Here is a 17,834-nt window from a genome sequence, read left to right as displayed (position 1 = left end):
CGCATCAGGTGGCCAAAGTATTGGAGTTTCAGCTTCAACATCACTCCTTCCAATAAACATCCAGGACTGATCTCCTTTAGGAGGGACTGGTTGGATCTCCGTGCAGTCCAAGGGACTCTCAAGAGTCTTCTCCAACACCACAGTTCAAAAGCCTCAATTCAACGGCACTTAGCTTTCTTTACAGTCCAACTCTCACATCCATACATGACTACTGGAAAAACCATAGCCTTAACTAGACGGACCTTTGTTGACAATCAATTTACAATTGTAAATCAACCATATTCCAATAAAAATTATAAATAAATAAACTTTATTGAGGGCTTCCCAGACGGCATAAGTGGCAAAGAATCCACCTACATGCAGGAGACATAAGAGATGCGGGTTTGATCCCTGAGTGGGGAAGAACCCCTGGCAACTCACTCCAGTATTTCTGCCTTCAGAATCCCATGGACAGATGGGCTAGGAAGGCTGCAGTCCATAGGTTTGGAGAGTCAGACACAACTGAAGCAATCGAGCACGCATGCACAAACGTTATTAAAAGAATAAAACATATGACTAGGGGGAAAAGGGGTTTCTTGATTACTCAACTCAATGTTTGTGAATTAATTTATAAGTCTAGTAAGCTATGCATACACATAAACACTATTTTTAAAATATTCAAGAGTTCTACTTCTGGCAATGATAGAATAGGTTATTTCAGACAAACCATCTCACTGGACAACTGAAAAAAAACTGGACAAAATATTTAAAAATTTTTTGTTTGGAAGCATCAGTCAGTTATAAAGGCAGCAAGGATTTTCAGATCCAAGATTGCAGACAGAAAAGAAGTCTGGAGACTTTGAGCCCATAATTTGGAGCCATTTTCCTTCAAGGTATTTGTGGTCATGAAGAGTTCAGAGCTCTGAGATAAATATGTAAGAGTGAGGGAAAACCAGAGTTCAGACCCTGCTAAGGATGAGAAGCCATGGTAAACACCTAAGTTTTCAGTTGGGACCCTAAAGGGTTCTTCCCCAAGAATAAATGCCTCCTTAAATATTGTACCCTGGTTGCCTCACACTAGTGTCACTCTTTTTTTTTTTTAATTAGAGGAAAATTGCTTTACAATGCTGTGTTGATTTCTGCCATACAACAACACAAATCAGCCATAATTACACATATATCTGCTCCTTCTTGAGCCTCCCTCCCCTCTCCCTCTCCAACCACTCTAGGTCATCACAGAGTGCCAGGCTGGGCTCTCTGTGCTTTATAGCAACTTCTCACCAACTCTCTATAGTAAACCATAAAAAGACTAATGTTCTTTTGTACTTTCTCCCTTATAATGAATTCTCACCCATTTTCTTCCCATGTCAATGACTTTCTACCACAAACCCTTAAAAGGAATGAAAGCCCAAATCACTTCATTCTCAACTGAATTAAGATGATCTAGGATTGCTTAGTGTTCCTAGGCTAGTTGGCAACCAGATGCAAATGTATTTATATATTATCTGTAAAAAATATATAATCAAGATCCTCAAAGTAGTTCTACAGATTTTCAAATACACTCTTTGGCACTTGATAAAAACAACTAGACATGTGAGAACAGAAAATGTGACTAAAAACTATGAGAAGATAAACCAACAACAGAAACAGACTTTTAGGAAATCCAAATAATCAAGTTATCAGGGATGAACTTGGAAATAACAATGATTATTATGTTCAAAGAACTAAAAGATAAGATTGAGGATTTTGGCAGAAAAGTGGCACTATGAATTAAATTATGAAAATTCCATAACGGAAAAGGAAATAACTGAAATTAAGAATTCAGTTGGCTTAACAACAAAGAACACAGATTCAATGATTATAAGATAGATCAGAAGAAATATCTAAAGCATAGAGAAAGAAACATGGGAAATATAGAAAAGACCATAAGAGACCTATAAAATATATTGTTGAGTGAAGAGGCAGAGCAAATATTGTACTTCCTCCCTTATAATGAATTCCCACCCCTTTTCTTCCCATGTCAATGACTTTTTACCACAAACCCTTAAATATGCTAAAGCAAAACTCTGGAATAACCTCTGGGCACATGAAATATCACCATGATGAAGTTTTCTGGACCAATAGCAAGCCCATGTCTCAAAGGAAAAAATTAATATATACATAATACATAAATAAGATGAAAATTTTGTTTTGTTAAGGTCTGGTTTTTTACCTTTCCCGGGGTTGTTGCTGAAGTTTTTCAAGTTGCACGACAGATGGCTGGTTGGACTGCGATGCTGTAGCTGGTGCCCCAACAGTAACATTCAGGTCTGGGGATAAGAATGCTGGATATGCTATTGGCTGTGGTATAATAACATTTCTGGAAAATGGTAATAAAATTAAATATCAAAATTATACAAAAGTACTCTTCTAAAATCAATGTTAGCTACTACTTTTGAATCATTCTCTGTTTTAAACTGTAAGCTCACATATCCACATTGGACTGCTAGAGAACAGAGCTAGGAAAGAGGAAGTCAGAAATACTGAGAGAGTGGCCTTTTGACTACTCCTACTACTAAGATTTCAGAGAAGGCAATGGCACCCCACTCCAGTATTCTTGCCTGGAAAATCCCATGGACGGAGGAGCCTGGTAGGCTGCAGTCCATGGGGTCGCTAAGAGTTGGACACGACTAAGCGACTTCACTTTCACTTTTCACTTTCATGCACTGGAGAAGGAAATGGCAACCCACTCCAGTATTCTTGCCTGGAGAATCCTAGGGACGGGAGAACCTGGTGGGCTGCGGTCTATGGGGTCGCCAGAGTCAGATATGACTGAAGTGACTTAGCAGCAGCAGCAGCAGCAACTACTAAGATTATGGATAGCAATGATGAGAAAGGAGAGAAGGATCTGAAGTTCTAAGGAGATGTAGAAAGTATTTGAGCCCAGATTTCTCTCCTTATCTCTAGGTTCAAATCTTTATGTCATGGCCCAGTCAAATGGACACAAAAATTAACCATCACAAGTTCATCCCCTTGTCAACTTGGCACCCATAAACATCTCCTTACAGCATGCTTTATTTATAAATGAAAAATAAAAAGGTCATAATTCACCTTACATGATACAACTCTCCTTCATAAATACAGCCATAAACTCTAGCTCCTTCCCTGTAAGAGGACGTAAAGTCCTTGGGTGATGTTTACTCTCTGCTTAATATCCTGAAACTTAAATAACTATGACATAAGGTTAACAATACTTAAATATTATGATATAAAGTGAATATATGTTATGTTACATGATAAGGAAATGAGAGAATAAAAAATAATATATATATATATACATAATTTTTTTCCCCAGGTTACTGAGTAAATTGGCCAGAGCAGCCTACCCAAAGGAATATGTTGTCTCCAAAACTCAAGAATCCCAATAGGTGGTATGTCTCTTTTTTGGTTGTAGGAGAGCCCAGACATAATAGCTTACCCTTCACCTCAGCAGGAATATCTTAACAAGCCACATGTCTGGATCCCTAAAATTTCGCTTTAGTAGTAAAAATGTGTCAGAGTCGCTCAATAGTGTTCAGCTCTTTGCAACCCCATGGACTTGTAGCCCACCAAGCTCCTCTGTCCATGGAATTCTTCAGGCAAGATTACTGGAGTGGGTAGCCACACCCTTCTCCAGGGGATCTTTCCAACCCACAGACTGAACCCAGGTCTCCTGCATTGCAGATAGATTTGTTTAGCATCTGAGCCACCAGGGAGGTAGAAAGTCCTCAAATTTTATCAGACTTACATTGAGGTAGAAAGCCCTCGAATTTGATTAACATTTCCCATCTTCTGATATGCAAATATCTTACCAATAGGTCTACAGTAGTGCTGCTCACTAGGTCAAATCAGCATGTCATCACTGGAAGGGACAGTGTATACCTTATATAAGAGAAAGTAATCAAGAGTCTTGTCTACTAAATTATAGAGTTGGGAAGAGATATATCTCTGAGGTAGGACAGTGAAGGTGTACTACTGGTCTTGCCTGTGAAAAGAAAACTGTTATGGCTGGTCTTTATTAGCAAATATGGAGGAAAAAAGCATTTGTCAAATCAAGAGTTGCAGGCCAGGTACTGAAGATGTGTTAATTTACTCAAGCAATAAAACCACATCTGGTACAGCAGTTGCATTTGGAGTCACCACCTGGTTAAGCTTACAATCATCTACTGTCATTCTCCAAGATACATCTGTCTCAGCACAGGCAAGATAAGTGAGTTGAATGGGGGTGTGATGGGAACCACCATCTCTGCATCTTTGAAATCCCTATGATGGCACAAATCTCTGCCATCCCTCCAGTAATATGGTATTACTTTTGTTTTACCATTGGAACCTCTAGTGACTTCCATTTGGTCTCTCCCACTGTAACATCCCTCATTCCACAGGTCAAGCGAGGTATTCACCAACTGCTGAATATGTCTGTTTATGCATTCTAGAACTGAGGAAATAACTACAGGATGGATTTGGGGACCAACTGGGTCCCCTGTGAGATGAATCAGAGTTAAAACTTTCTTGACCACCTGATCTCCCTAAGCCCCTATTCTAAGTGGTAGACAACAGTGACATTTTGTTGTTCAGCTGCTCAGTTGTGTCTGACTCTTTGTGACCCCATGGACTGCAACATGCCAAGCCTCTGTGTCTTTTACCATCTACCAGAGCTTGCTCAAATTCATGTCCATTGAGTCAGTGATGCCATTCAACAATCTTGTCCTCTGTTGTCCCTTTCTCCTCCTGCTTTCAATCTTTCCCAGCATCAGGGTCTTTTCCAATGAGTCAGTTCTTCACATCTGGTGGCCAAAGTATTGGGGTTTCAGCTTCAGCATCAGTCCTTCTAATGAACATTCAGGATTGATTTCCTCTAGAATTGACTGGTTTGGTCTCTTTTCAGTCCAAGAGACTCTCACGAATCTTCCCCAATACCACAGTTCAAAAGCATAAATTCTTTGGCACTCAGCTTTCTTTATGGTCCAACTCTCACAACCATACATGACTACTGAAAAACCATAGCTTTGACTAGATGGACATTTGTGGGCAAAGTGATGTCTCTGCTTTTTAATATGCTGTCTAGGTTGGTTGTAGCTTTTCTTCCAAAGAGCAAGAGTCTTTTAATTTCATGACTGCAGTCACCATCTGCAGAGATTTTGGAGCCCACGAAAATAAATTCTCTCCATTGTTTCCCCATCTATTTGCCATGAAGTGATGGGACCGGATGCCATGATCTTCATTTTTTGAATGTTGAGTTTTAAGCCAGCTTTTTCACTCTCCTCTTTCACTTTCATCAAGAAGCTCTTTAGTTCCTCTTTGCTTTCTGCCATAAGGGTAGTGTCATCTGCATTTCTGAGGTTACTGATATTTCTCCTGGTAATCTTGATTCCAGCTTGTGCTTCATCCAGCCCAACATTTCGCATGATGTATTTTGCATATAAGTTAAATAAACAGGGTGACAATATACAGCCTTGACATACTCTTTTCCCAATTTGGAACCAGTCTGTTGTTTCATGTCTGGTTCTAACTGTTGCTTCTTGGCCTGCACACAGGTTTGTCAGGAGGCAGGTAAGGTGGTATGGTAGTCTCATCTCTTGAATAATTTTCCAGTTTGTTGTGATCCACACAGTCAAAGGCTTTAAATGAAGCAGATGTTTTTCTGGAATTCTCTTGCTTTTTCTATGATCCAATGGATGTTGGCAATTTGATCTTTGGTTCTTCTGCCTTTTCTAAATCTAGCTTGAACGTCTGGAAGTTCTTGGTTCACGTATTGTTGAAGCCTAGCATGGAGAATTTTGAATATTACTTTGCTAGCGTGTGAGATGAGGGCAATTGTGCGGCAATTTGAACATTATTTGGCATTGCCTTTCTTTGGGATTGGAATGAAAACTGACCTTTCCCAGTCTTGGGGCCACTGCAGAGTTTTCCAAATTTGCTGGCATATTGGGTGTGGCATTTTCACGGTATCATCTTTTATGATTTAGGTTACTTTTGTTCACTTGATCTAGAACTTCAATGCTAATACAGATCAAGCAAGAATTTAGTAGACTTTCTGTATATTCTGTTTCTAGGAATATCATGATCGACTATCCAGTGCCGTGGTTCTGCATGAGACAGACTACTCTGCTGCTTCGACTCTGCTGTCCAGCACTGTACCCACACCTGCCTTGTGACTCTGGGATCCAATTCCTCCCAATTCATTTAGGTTTTTCATTCTAGTGACTGCAGTTCCCACTTCAAGGTCTACTCAGAGAAGAGCAATCACAGGGATCTCCAAGGGTGGGGATTCCCTCACAAACTTTTTTCTCAGCTTCATAAAAATCAGTGTGCCTTCTGCAGCCTCTCAGAATAAGTAGGTCTTAAATGACAAATCCTCTCTAACACTATAATCTCCCTAACCTCTGAATCCTTTCCTCTACATTAAACTAAACTAGGTCTGGTTTTTCAATTCACTCATAGTGGGTTATCATTTGATCCATGTTTCAGTAACCAACACACTGTAAGGAGTTCTATGTAACCCCTCAAGCTGCAAATTAAACATACAATCTCTACTTAGTTAGCCCATGTCAGTAAATTTTTTATATGACCCAACTTAATGGTCCTGCTGCCATTATACCATACCTTAAATATCCTTACCCCTACACATCCCCTGGATTTTTGTATATATAAATGAGAAAACTCAGGCAGTTCTTTTTAGAGTATAATGCACTTCCTCATGGGTCACACTTTGAACCTCACCTTTAGGAGCTTGCTGGGACTTGCGTCTAGTTATAAGCCTAAAAGTAAAGAGTGTTGCGAGGGTGAGTCTTAAGGAGAATCGACATCATCTTGCATGGCAACTGCCTCAGAAGAGGAGATGACTATTTCCGCAAGCAATACAGAGTTAATCTTCTGAGATGGAGGCAGAAAGCTCACTTTCACTTTGCTAAGGATAGAGACATCACTGGCAAAGGAGGTATATCAGAATTTATGGGTTCAGTGTCCCCAGTTTCATCAAGATTTTCTCCTATTTTCCCATTCTAACTTGAAGATTCCACTTAGTCCCAATCAATATTCTCACTTTAAAAGCTGACACCTTCTGAAGCTGGGAGCTCAATTTGCCTTGTAATTCAGCCAGCTGCAAGATGAAATTCTGCCTTTGATTCTTAGTAATCTTAGTATTATGGCTACAGGAGATCAGGGTCTCCTTCAGAACACACATGAAAGATTTCAGGTCATTTACACAAGGCTTGAGCTGGGAATTTGAATCCTTGAGCAAACTCATTATGTTCACTAGTTTGACAAAAATGTTTGAAAGTATCAAATATATAGTCACTCATATCTTTGCTTATAAACTGTTGATTAAGGATATCCAATAGTGATATTTTTCACATCACTATTGCCAGGTCATGCTGAGGAGTATCAGGGTCTTTTTACCACTAGAAATGGAGTCATTAGAGTCTTTAAATCTAATCAGATTAGAGAGATAACTTCAGAAAACTCAGAACCAATTCAGAAAACTCATCCTTAATCTTCTGTTTCTCTCAAGCCACTCTCAGTATCCAAATCTGTATTAGTGAGAGGTATTCAGAGAAACAAAACAAGTAAGCTGGGGGAAGGCGGTGGGGGGTGGGGGTGGGGGGTGGAGAAAGAGAGAAAGTTCAGACTCCAGATCCAGGAAGATCTGATGTTTCCATTCAAGTCCAAAGCCAGGAAAAAGCCAACATTTCAGTCAAAGGCTATTATTCAGAAGGAGGAATTCTCTCCTACATGCGGAAAGGGCAGATTTCTTTGTTCTATTCAGGCTTTCAACTGATTGGATGAAGCCTACCCAATGAGGGCAATCTGCTTTACTCAGTCTACTGATTTAAATGTTAATCTCATTCAAATCTCTTACAAAAATATCCAGAATAATGTTTGACCAAATATCTGGGAACCCCATGGCCCAGTCAACCTGACACACAGAATTAACTGTCATATCCATCTAGCCATTGCCTTCATTCAGACTGTCAGTACCTCTCATGTAGACTACTGCAATAGCTTCCTCCAGTCTTTGATCTCCAATACTAAACTAATTCTGTCTATATTCAATCCTATTGACTCCCTCATTTAAAATTCTTCAACGGCTCTAGATCTGAAGTATTTCCAAATTTTCCCAATAAAGAACTCCTGTGGGTAGAGGAAGAGTGAAGGTATCTGGAAGTGTAGCTTAATGCAATCAGACACAAACCACATCATTTCCTGGAATCATTTTGCTATCTTGAAAATTTATGTGATGTTTAAATTCTACTATATAATATGTAGATGTTAATTTTAAGATAATATTTTCCCTTTCAAAATCTTTGAGCAAAGTAATACTCCAGAAAGATGCACCATATTTTCCAGTGCCTTTCTGTTCCCTGCCACACATGGGAGGACTCAAAACAGTAAAATTTACTCACGTTTGAGAAGTATAAACTTACAATGATGAAGATGGTGATGATAAAACATTTATTACTTCAGTAAGTAGTTAACAACTGAGAATTTTGTTATTTGCTACCATGTTCTAAGTGCTTTATACGTAACTTATTTAATATTACAATAACTCAACTGAGTAGTTGTTATTTTTATTCCATTCAATAGATGAAGCACAAAGAGCTGAAGTAACTTGCTCAAGGTTGCACAGCTAGTACATGGGAGAGCCCACAGAGTCTGGTTCTAGAGCCTGACCTCTGGACTGCTACATCTTGCCCTGACTGCTGCTCCAGCTCATCTCCTACCGCTCCCTTCCTTATTCCTGTGTATTCTGCAACCCACAACTCACCACTCACTGTTCTCCATCATAACATAGCCTCTTATGGCTCCCACCATTTGTTCATGTGCACCCTTTAGGGAATGTGTCTCCTCACCTTTACAAAATCAGCCTGGTGCACCACTACTCATGTTTCAAGCCTTACATCCAGCGCTTTTTCTTTTGCGGATCCTTTCTTCATACTTTCCTCCTAACTCCCTGAAAAAGTATAGGAAGCTCCCTGGCTGTGTCCCACAGACCTCGTGTTTATCTCTAGGAGGCCTCCATCTCATTCATATTACCATATTTTTTACATGCTACCTTTGCATTAAACCTGGGGTACAGTAAACATTCAGTAAGTGTCTACTGAATCAATGGATGGATATGAAATAACAATCAATAAACATAAGAAAAACATTAAACTTTACCATTTCAACAAATCCCCAATATCAAATGAACAAAGTTTATTTTTAATGATAATGCTCAGTGTTGACAGGACAATCAGCTCTTCAGAATATAATTTCCTATTATATACCTGGAGAAGGCAATGGCACCCCACTCCAGTACTCTTGCCTGGAAAACCCCATGGACGGAGGAGCCTGGTAGGCTGCAGTCTATGGGGTCGCTACGAGTCGGACATGACTGAGCGACTGCACTTTCACTTTTCACTTTCATGCCTTGGAGAAGGAAATGGCAACCCACTCCAGTGTTCTTGCCTGGAGAATCCCAGGGACGGGGGAGCCTGGTGGGCTGCCATCTATGGGGTCGCACAGAGTCGGACACGACTGAAGTGACTTAGCAGCAGCAGCATTCTATACCTAATTTCCTCAATCCCATTTCAAGTATTTTCTGTTCCTATTCTTGCATAGCACCATAGATTAAATATCTCTCTCAGGTGCTCATTTTTCTTTGATCTATCTTTACTGCTCAAATTTCAAGACTAATTTACACAGTATATTTTAAGTTACTTTTTGGCCTACTAATGGCATTTTTTGACCATAAGCTTTTTGTTGAAAATTTAGAAGTAACAAACAGAGTGTGTGGAAATGGGCGTAATGCTAACATACTGCAGAACAGAAAATGCAACTATTAGGCACCTTGATCTTAAAAGTTCCTCACCTCTTTCTGCAAAAGGAATATTGCACTGGCCAACTTCCTCATTAGGGTTCCACTCCTTTCCCTCCTTTAGTCACAAAGTTGGCAACACTTCTCTTCTTTTTCTTATCTCCAGACCTCCTCAACTACTCTCTCCAGGGCTACATCCAGAAACTCAAAATATCTTCCACCTGAGGCAAAACAATTCACTGCTTTCTTTACCTTGGAGACTAGCTCATTCTGGACATGTCTTAAGACAATAAAGATGTTCCACCAAATGGATTACATGTTTTAAATGACTGTTAATAAGACTTTAATACTTACGTCACAGGGTCTGTTCTTTCTGGAGGTGGTGCAATATCCATAAACATAGATGGCTTAATAATTTTCTGAAGCGGTTTTAACTGAAGAAAGTAATAAGTACATATTAACACTGTTTAGTCACAATTTCAGTTCATCCTAATATGACTATTTCCTGGACTTATATGATATAGATATATATATATAATTATTTATATAATGAAATGAGGAAATGAATTAAGAGAGGAAGAAAAAATTAACATTGAGCACTGAGTATACAGTCCATGGAATTCTCCAGGCCAGAATACTGGAGTGGGTAGCCTTTCCCTTCTCCAAGGGATGTTCCCAACCCAGGGATCAAACCCAGGTCTCCCACATTGCAGGCGGATTTACCAGCTGAGCCACAAGGAAGCCCATATATATAAAAGGAGGAAATTAATTGAGAGAAAGAAAGAATTAACTTTGAGCACTAAGTATCTGCCAAGAATTTTACATCTTCAATATTCTTTAATCCTCTCAATAATTCTATGAGGTAGATAAGTATCTCTATTGTACAGGTAATACTAAAGATCAGTAATTTGTTCAAGGGCTACCCAATAGGCATGAGAGCCAGGGTTTGAATGTAACTTCATCTCCCCAGTGCAAGTACTCTTTATACATTACCATGACAGGTAAGTACGGGATATGTAACTGAAAAGTTCATAGACATAAAATCAAGTAAAACTTTAATTAAACTTCCCACTCTTTTCCTTATAATGCCTTCGTTCCTAGTTTTTAGTAGAATCCACGTAAATAAGATGCAATTCCTGCCCAGTTTATTTGAAAAGGATCTATCTCTGGGATTGTTACATGTTATATTCACACAGCACCTACCTTAGAAGTTAGTGCTCATGAACTGTGACTGTAACAAAAGGACTAAACAATTAAGGATCCCTATAAGGCCCAATTCATGATAAGAAAATAGGCAGAATGAACAGAAGAAAAATCAAAGGAGAAAAGAAAAAAAGCTTGTGTCTAACGGCTTTCATCATTACATATTTGTGATCCAAAACGTATTTAAAAAATTATGATATACCATAGGTAAAATTTAAAAATGCATTTTATAGGGATTTCTGAGTTAACCAGCAGTAGACTTATTTAATCAAACTGATCTACTGATTCTAAATTCCTAGTTTAAAAAAACCAAGAGTATAAAAAGTAGTAAAAGCTGAAAAATAAAGATTATATGTAAAGTATAGGGGTTCTTTCTTCTATACAACAGAAGTACTAATGAGACTGGATTTATAAATGCCCCAAAGCTGTGACAATACCCAGAGATATCAATAGTTCTTTCAAATACTTAATGAGAATATATGTTGGTAGATTATTGGGGAGATTTTTCTAGACCAATTCCTTGAAAAGGTCATTACTGACAATAATTTCCACTATAGGAATCCTGCCTAAGGACAAAATGAAAGAAAAGGATAAAGGTTAATGTATAAAAATCTTCACTGCAACTTTGGATATACATAGTAAATTTAAAGAGGTAGGCTTAAGTTAGAAAGATATCTTCGTTGGGCATATTACTTTCTTGATGAATCAAGAAGAGTTGACACTGAAACAATCATGGTGAGAAAGGACTCTATGTGATTAGAGTACAAAATATCTGAATAACATAAATGACTCCATTCTAATGATTTTTTAGATATAAAAATATACTCACTTCTTGAATATTTAATTTTGTTTTCAATCACATAAGTATATTTGTACACAGACACTAACACACAAAAGTTTTAAAATAAAGACATCCTGAATAAATTATCATTGTTTAAAAATGTATAAACAAACAATGGTGAAGTTTCTTTTTTTTTTAGACTAGAGAAAAATGTCATTCTTTTTAAAAATATTTATTTTAAAGAACATATCAAACTGGAAAGGGAACAGGCTCGGGAGGATTATATGACTAAAGAGCTGCAATAGAATTATTTTTAAAAGAGGGAAACTAACCTGATGTGAAAATCCATAACCAAAGTTTCCATAGGAGAACATAAATTCCACCTCCACCCTGCAGATAAACTAAACGTGCCAAATTTATTTTATTATTTGATCAGAAAGATATTTGAATGGAGAGTTATAGCAAGTGATATTTTTACTTCACAAATCTTTAAATTAGAAAAAACCAAAGCATGAATCGCTTCATTAAAAAAATTGTTACAGAAGTAATTCCTAGGTAGGAATCTATAGTGTTCTGGAAATGTTAAAAAAAAAAAAAAAAACCTTAAGAAATATTATATGATTAAGATATGAAAAATATCAATTTAAAATTGCTAACAATTATGCTGAGATACATACATACATATGTATTCATAGCCATGTATATATGTTTTAAGTATTTATTCACACTTTTCCCATCTCCACTTTCATTTTAAGATAAATTTTTTATTTAGAAAAAGTGAGTTCATCTCTCTGAACCTCAGCTTGCTCATATGTGAAATGAAGGAAGGAATCAGAGGTTATGACCTCAAATGTTCTTCATTCTTTCTTTAATGTTCCTTGTCCTCAATTTGGCTTTTGGAAGGAGAAGCCTCTCAGAGTAGATGATCAATTAATCAAGACAATTTTTAAGTACTTAAAAAGAAATTCAGTAAGAACTGTAAACACCAATTTAGAGACTACTCAAGGAGGAAAATAATTCTTCCTCAATTCAGCAAGTGAGGATCCTGAGGCTATACAGTCAAAGCAGCAACGAGAGGCATTTCACTCTTACCCAATGATTTCTAATTTTTGTGTTCACCATTTAGCAGTAAGATAGCAGCATTTTTTTTTAAAGTAGAGATGAAGATTTTTTGAGCAAATATTATACTTTCTCTTTAATATGTTTACATTAACTCAAACAGTGACTGGAAGTGTAACAAAATGGGCACACAAGGCTTTGGAAGTTTCAGTAAAGTTCTTACTGTGTTTTTATTCAACATTTGGAGTTCTCCAGTAAAGCACCCTTTCTAGAAAAAAGAAACAAGAAAATTATTAAATATAGAATTACTAATACAGTCACAGTGTCACTTGTAAATTTCTAAATCATTTCATAAATTTAAAAAAATCGGGTAATGATTTTTAATGCATATATGATCTAATAGCTAAAATACAAAAATAATGAATGTTTGGAAAAAAATAAAACTTCCAGGTTGTACCAGAAATAAATGTTAATATTTACATTTATGTTTTAAAGAAAAATGTTCCTACTACTTCTACTTAGAGGAACCGCCAGGTCTACACTCCTTTTGAGGGGTAAACATGGATCTATATGATAGGCTGACTCACGACAGAACTGAGTGCTTCTCTCATCTCTTGGGGACTGTTGGAATCTTTTTACCCAAGAAAACCTTTGGTATTGAGAGGATAACAGGCAGGAAGGCCAGGAGTCTCCAAACAGAGGAAATAGGCTGCAAGTGTCAGACATTTTTTCTCTCTTAAGCGGCAGGATGAAACAAACTAGTGTTACATTTTTTCTCCTTCTCTATACAAATTTAAAAAGAGGTTTCTCGTAAAATTCTATGCTGCCATAGTGATACCTGGTTCCACCTGAACTTAACTTTTCTCAAACCCTGAGCTAACCAATGCATTTTTCTTATGGAAATGTTTGTCTTAAGCTATGTTAATGTACTATGTATTTACCCCAGATTCTGTCTTCAAGTAGGTTCTGCCTAAAGGCTCAGAACCGACTTGACAAACCAGTGCGTTACACTCATACATAGTTCATCAGACACTCTGTCTATCAGATCTAGTCCCTTAAATCTATTTCTCACTTGCTCTGTATAGTCATAAGGGATTTGATTTAGGTCATACCTGAATCTAGCAGTTTTCTCTACTTTCTTCAATTTCAGTCTGAATATGGCAATAAGGAGTTCAAACAATAGTAAAGCTTAATAAAACTAAAAGCTGGTTCTTTGAGAAGATAAAATTGACATAGCCAGATTCATCAAGAAAAAAAGAGAAATATCAAATCAACAAAATTAGAAATGAAAAAGGAGAGGTTACAACAGACAATGCAGAAATACAAAGGATTATAAGAGACTATTGTGAACAAGGTAAGGAGCAGTGGCTGTGCTTTGCTAGAGCAGCCATGAAGAGATACCCCACGTCCAAGGTAAGAGAAAACCAAGTAAGATGGTAGGCACTGAGAGAGGGCATCAGAGGACAGACAGACTGAAACCACAATCACAGACAAGTAGCCAATCTGACCACATGGACCACAGTCTTGTTTAACTCAATTAAACTAAGCCATGCCCTGTGGGGCCACCCAAGAAGGGCAGGTCATGGTGGAGAGGTCTGACAGAATGTGGTCCACTGGAGAAGGGAATGGCAAACCACTTCACTATTCCTGCCTTGAGAACCCCATGAACAGTATGAAAAGGCAAAAAGATAGGACACTGAAAGATGAACTCCCCAAGTCGGTAGGTATCCAATATGCTACTGGAGATCAGTGGAGAAATAACTCCAGAAAGAATGAAGGGATGGAGCCAAAGCAAAAACAGCCAGTTGTAGATGGGACTGGTGATAGAAGCAAGGTTCGATGCTGTAAAGGGCAACACTGCATAGGAACCTGGGATGTTTCCAATCAAGGCAAATTGGAAGTGGTCAAACAGGAGATGATAAGAGTGAACATTGCCAATCTAGGAATCAGCGAACTAAGATGGACTGGAACGGGTGAATTTAACTCAGATGAACATTATATCTACTACTGTGGGCAGGAATCCCTTAGAAGAAATGGAGTAGCCATCACAGTCAACAAGAGTCTGAAAGGCAGTACTTGGATGCAATCTCAATAATGACAGCATGATCTCTGTTCGTTTCCAAGGCAAACCATTCAATATCACGGTCATCCAAGTCTATGTCTCGACCAGTAATGCTAAAGAAGCTTAAGTTGAACAGTTCTATGAAGACCTACAAGACCTTCTAACCAACTCCCCCGAAAGATGTCCTTTTCATTATAGGGGACTGGAATGCAAAAGTAGGAAGTCAAGAAACACCTGGAGTAACAGGCAAATTTGGCTTTGTAGTACAGAATGAAGCAGGGCAAAGACTAATAGAGTTTTGCCAAGAAAATGCACTGGTCATAGCAAACACCCTCTTCCAACAACACAAGAGAAGACTCTACACGTGGACATCACCAGATGGTCAACACTGAAATCAGACTGATTATATTCTTTGCAGCCAAAGATGGAGAAGCTCTATACAGTCAGCAAAAACAAGACCGGGAGCTGACTATGGTTCAGATCATGAACTCCTTATTGCCAAACTCAGACTTAAATTGAAGAAAGTAGGGAAAACCACTAGACCATTCAGGTATGACCTAAATCAAATCTCTTATGACTACACAGTGAAAGTGAGAAATAGATTTAAGGGACTAGATCTGATAGGTAGAGTGCCTGATGAACTGTGGGCGGAGGTTCATGACATTGCACAGGAGACAGGAATCAAGACCATCCCCAAGAAAAAGAAATGCAAAAAAGCAAAATGGCTGTCTGAGGAGGCCTTACAAATAGCTGTGAAAAGAAGGGAAGTGAAACGCAAAGGAGGAAAGGAAAGATATACCCATCTGAATGCAGAGTTCCAAAGAATAGCAAGGAGAGATAAGAAAGCCTTCCTCAGTGATCAATGCAAGAGAGGAAAACAATAAAATGGGAAAGACTAGAGATCTCTTCAACAAAATTAGAGATACCAAGGGAACGTTTTATGCAAAGATGGGCTAAATAAAGGACAGAAATGGTATGGACCTAACAGAAGCAGAAGATATTAAGAAGAGGTGGCAAGAATACACAGAAGAACTGTACAAAAAAGATCTTCACAATGATCACTCACCTAGAGACAGACATCCTAGAATGTGAAGTCAGGTAGGCCTTAGGAAGCATCACTATGAACAAAGCTAGTGGAGGTGATGGAATTCCAGTTGAGCTATTTCAAATCCTGAAAGATGATGCTGTGAAAGTGCTGCACTCAATATGCCAGCAAATTTGGAACACTCAGCAGTGGCCACAGGACTGGAAAAGGTCAGTTTCCATCCCAATTCCAAAGAAAGGCAATGCCAAAGAATGCTCAAACTACCACACAATTGCACTCATCTCACATGCTAGTAAAGTAATGCTCAAAATTCTGCAAGCCAGGCTTCAGCAATACATGAACCATGAACTTCCAGATATTGAAGCTGGTTTTAGAAAAGGCTTAGAGGAATCAGAGATCAAATTGCCAACATCTGCTGGATCATGGAAAAAGGAAGAGAGTTCCAGAGAAATATCTATTTCTGCTTTATTGACTGTGCCAAAGCCTTTGACTGTGTGGATCACAATAAACTGTGGAAAATTCTGAAAGAGATGGGAATACCAGACCACCTGAACTGCCTCTTGAGAAACCTATAGGCATGTCAGGAAGCAACAGTTAGAACTGGACATGGAACAACAGACTGGTTCCAAATAGGAAAAGGAGTACGTCAAGGCTGTATATTGTCACCCTGCTTATTTAACTTATATACAGAGTACATCATAAGAATCGCTGGGCAAAGTTGGCTTAAAGCTCAACATTCAGAAAACGAAGATCATGGCATCCGGTCCCATCACTTCATGGGAAATAGATGGGGAAACAGTGGAAACAGTGTCAGACTTTATTTTTCTGGGCTCCAAAATCACTGCAGATGGTGACTGCAGCCATGAAATTAAAAGACGCTTACTCCTTGGAAGAAAAGTTATGACCAACCTAGATAGCATATTCAAAAGCAGAGACATTACTTTGCCAACTAAGGTCCATCTAGTCAAGGCTATGGTTTTTCCTGTGGTCATGTATGGATGTGAGAGTTGGACTGTGAAGAAGGCTGAGCACCGAAGAACTGATGCTTTTGAACTGTGGTGTTGGAGAAGACTCTTGAGAGTCCCTTGGACTGCAAGGAGATCCAACCAGTCCATTCTGAAGGAGATCAACCCTGGGATTTCTTTGGAAGGAAAGATGCTAAAGCTGAAACTCCAGTACTTTGGCCACCTCATGCGAAGAGTTGACTCATTGGAAAAGACTCTGATGCTGGGAGGGATTGGAGGAAGGAGGAGAAGGGGACGACAGAGGATGAGATGGCTGGATGGCATCACGGACTCGATGGACGTGAGTCTGAGTGAACTCCGGGAGTCGGTGATGGACAGGGAGGCCTGGCGTGCTGCGATTCATGGGGTCACAAAGAGTCGGACACGACTGAGTGACTGAACTGAACTGAACTGGGAGAAATATCAATAACCTCAGATATGCAGATGACACCACCCTTATGGCAGAAAGTGAAGAGGAACTAAAATGCCTCTTGATGAAAGTGAAAGAGGGGAGTGAAAAAAGTTGGCTTAAAGCTCAACATTCAGAAAATGAAGATCATGGCATCTGGTCCCACCACTTCTTGGGAAATAGATGGGGAAACATTGGAAACAGTGGCTGACTTTATTTTTCTGGGCTCCAAAAACTACAGATGGTGACTGCAGCCATGAAATTAAGTGACACTCACTCCTTGGAAAGAAAGTTATAACCAACCTAGACAGCATATTGAAAAGCAGAGACATTACTTTGTCAACAAAGGTCCGTCCAGTCAAAGCTATGGTTTTTCCAGTGGTAATGTATGGATGTAAGAGTTGAACTATAAAGAAAGCTGAGTGCCGAAGAATTGATGTTTGAACTGTGATGTTGGAGAAGACTTTTGAGAGTCCCT

At 38.7% G+C, this 17,834-nt stretch overlaps 1 protein-coding gene across 1 annotated transcript in view; it reads right to left on the bottom strand.

The window, feature by feature from the left end:
• The window catches only part of C2CD6 (C2 calcium dependent domain containing 6), a 133,595-nt gene that overhangs the window by 90,443 nt on the left and 25,318 nt on the right, over positions 1 to 17,834 (bottom strand). The window contains exons 6-9 of the mRNA XM_040227921.1: positions 13,060 to 13,104; positions 12,110 to 12,178; positions 10,148 to 10,227; positions 2,192 to 2,338 (exon numbers count right to left, since the gene is read on the bottom strand). Of these exons, the coding sequence (XP_040083855.1) occupies positions 2,192 to 2,338; positions 10,148 to 10,227; positions 12,110 to 12,178; positions 13,060 to 13,104 (341 nt within the window). The remainder of the gene's footprint in view (positions 1 to 2,191; positions 2,339 to 10,147; positions 10,228 to 12,109; positions 12,179 to 13,059; positions 13,105 to 17,834) is intronic.

This window comes from Oryx dammah, unplaced genomic scaffold, assembly GCF_014754425.2.
Source record: "Oryx dammah isolate SB20612 unplaced genomic scaffold, SCBI_Odam_1.1 HiC_scaffold_27, whole genome shotgun sequence".
In the NCBI taxonomy this organism is placed as follows: Eukaryota; Metazoa; Chordata; class Mammalia; order Artiodactyla; family Bovidae; genus Oryx; species Oryx dammah.
Note: the sequence above shows the minus strand (reverse complement) of the source record. Positions and strands in the feature narration are given on the sequence as shown.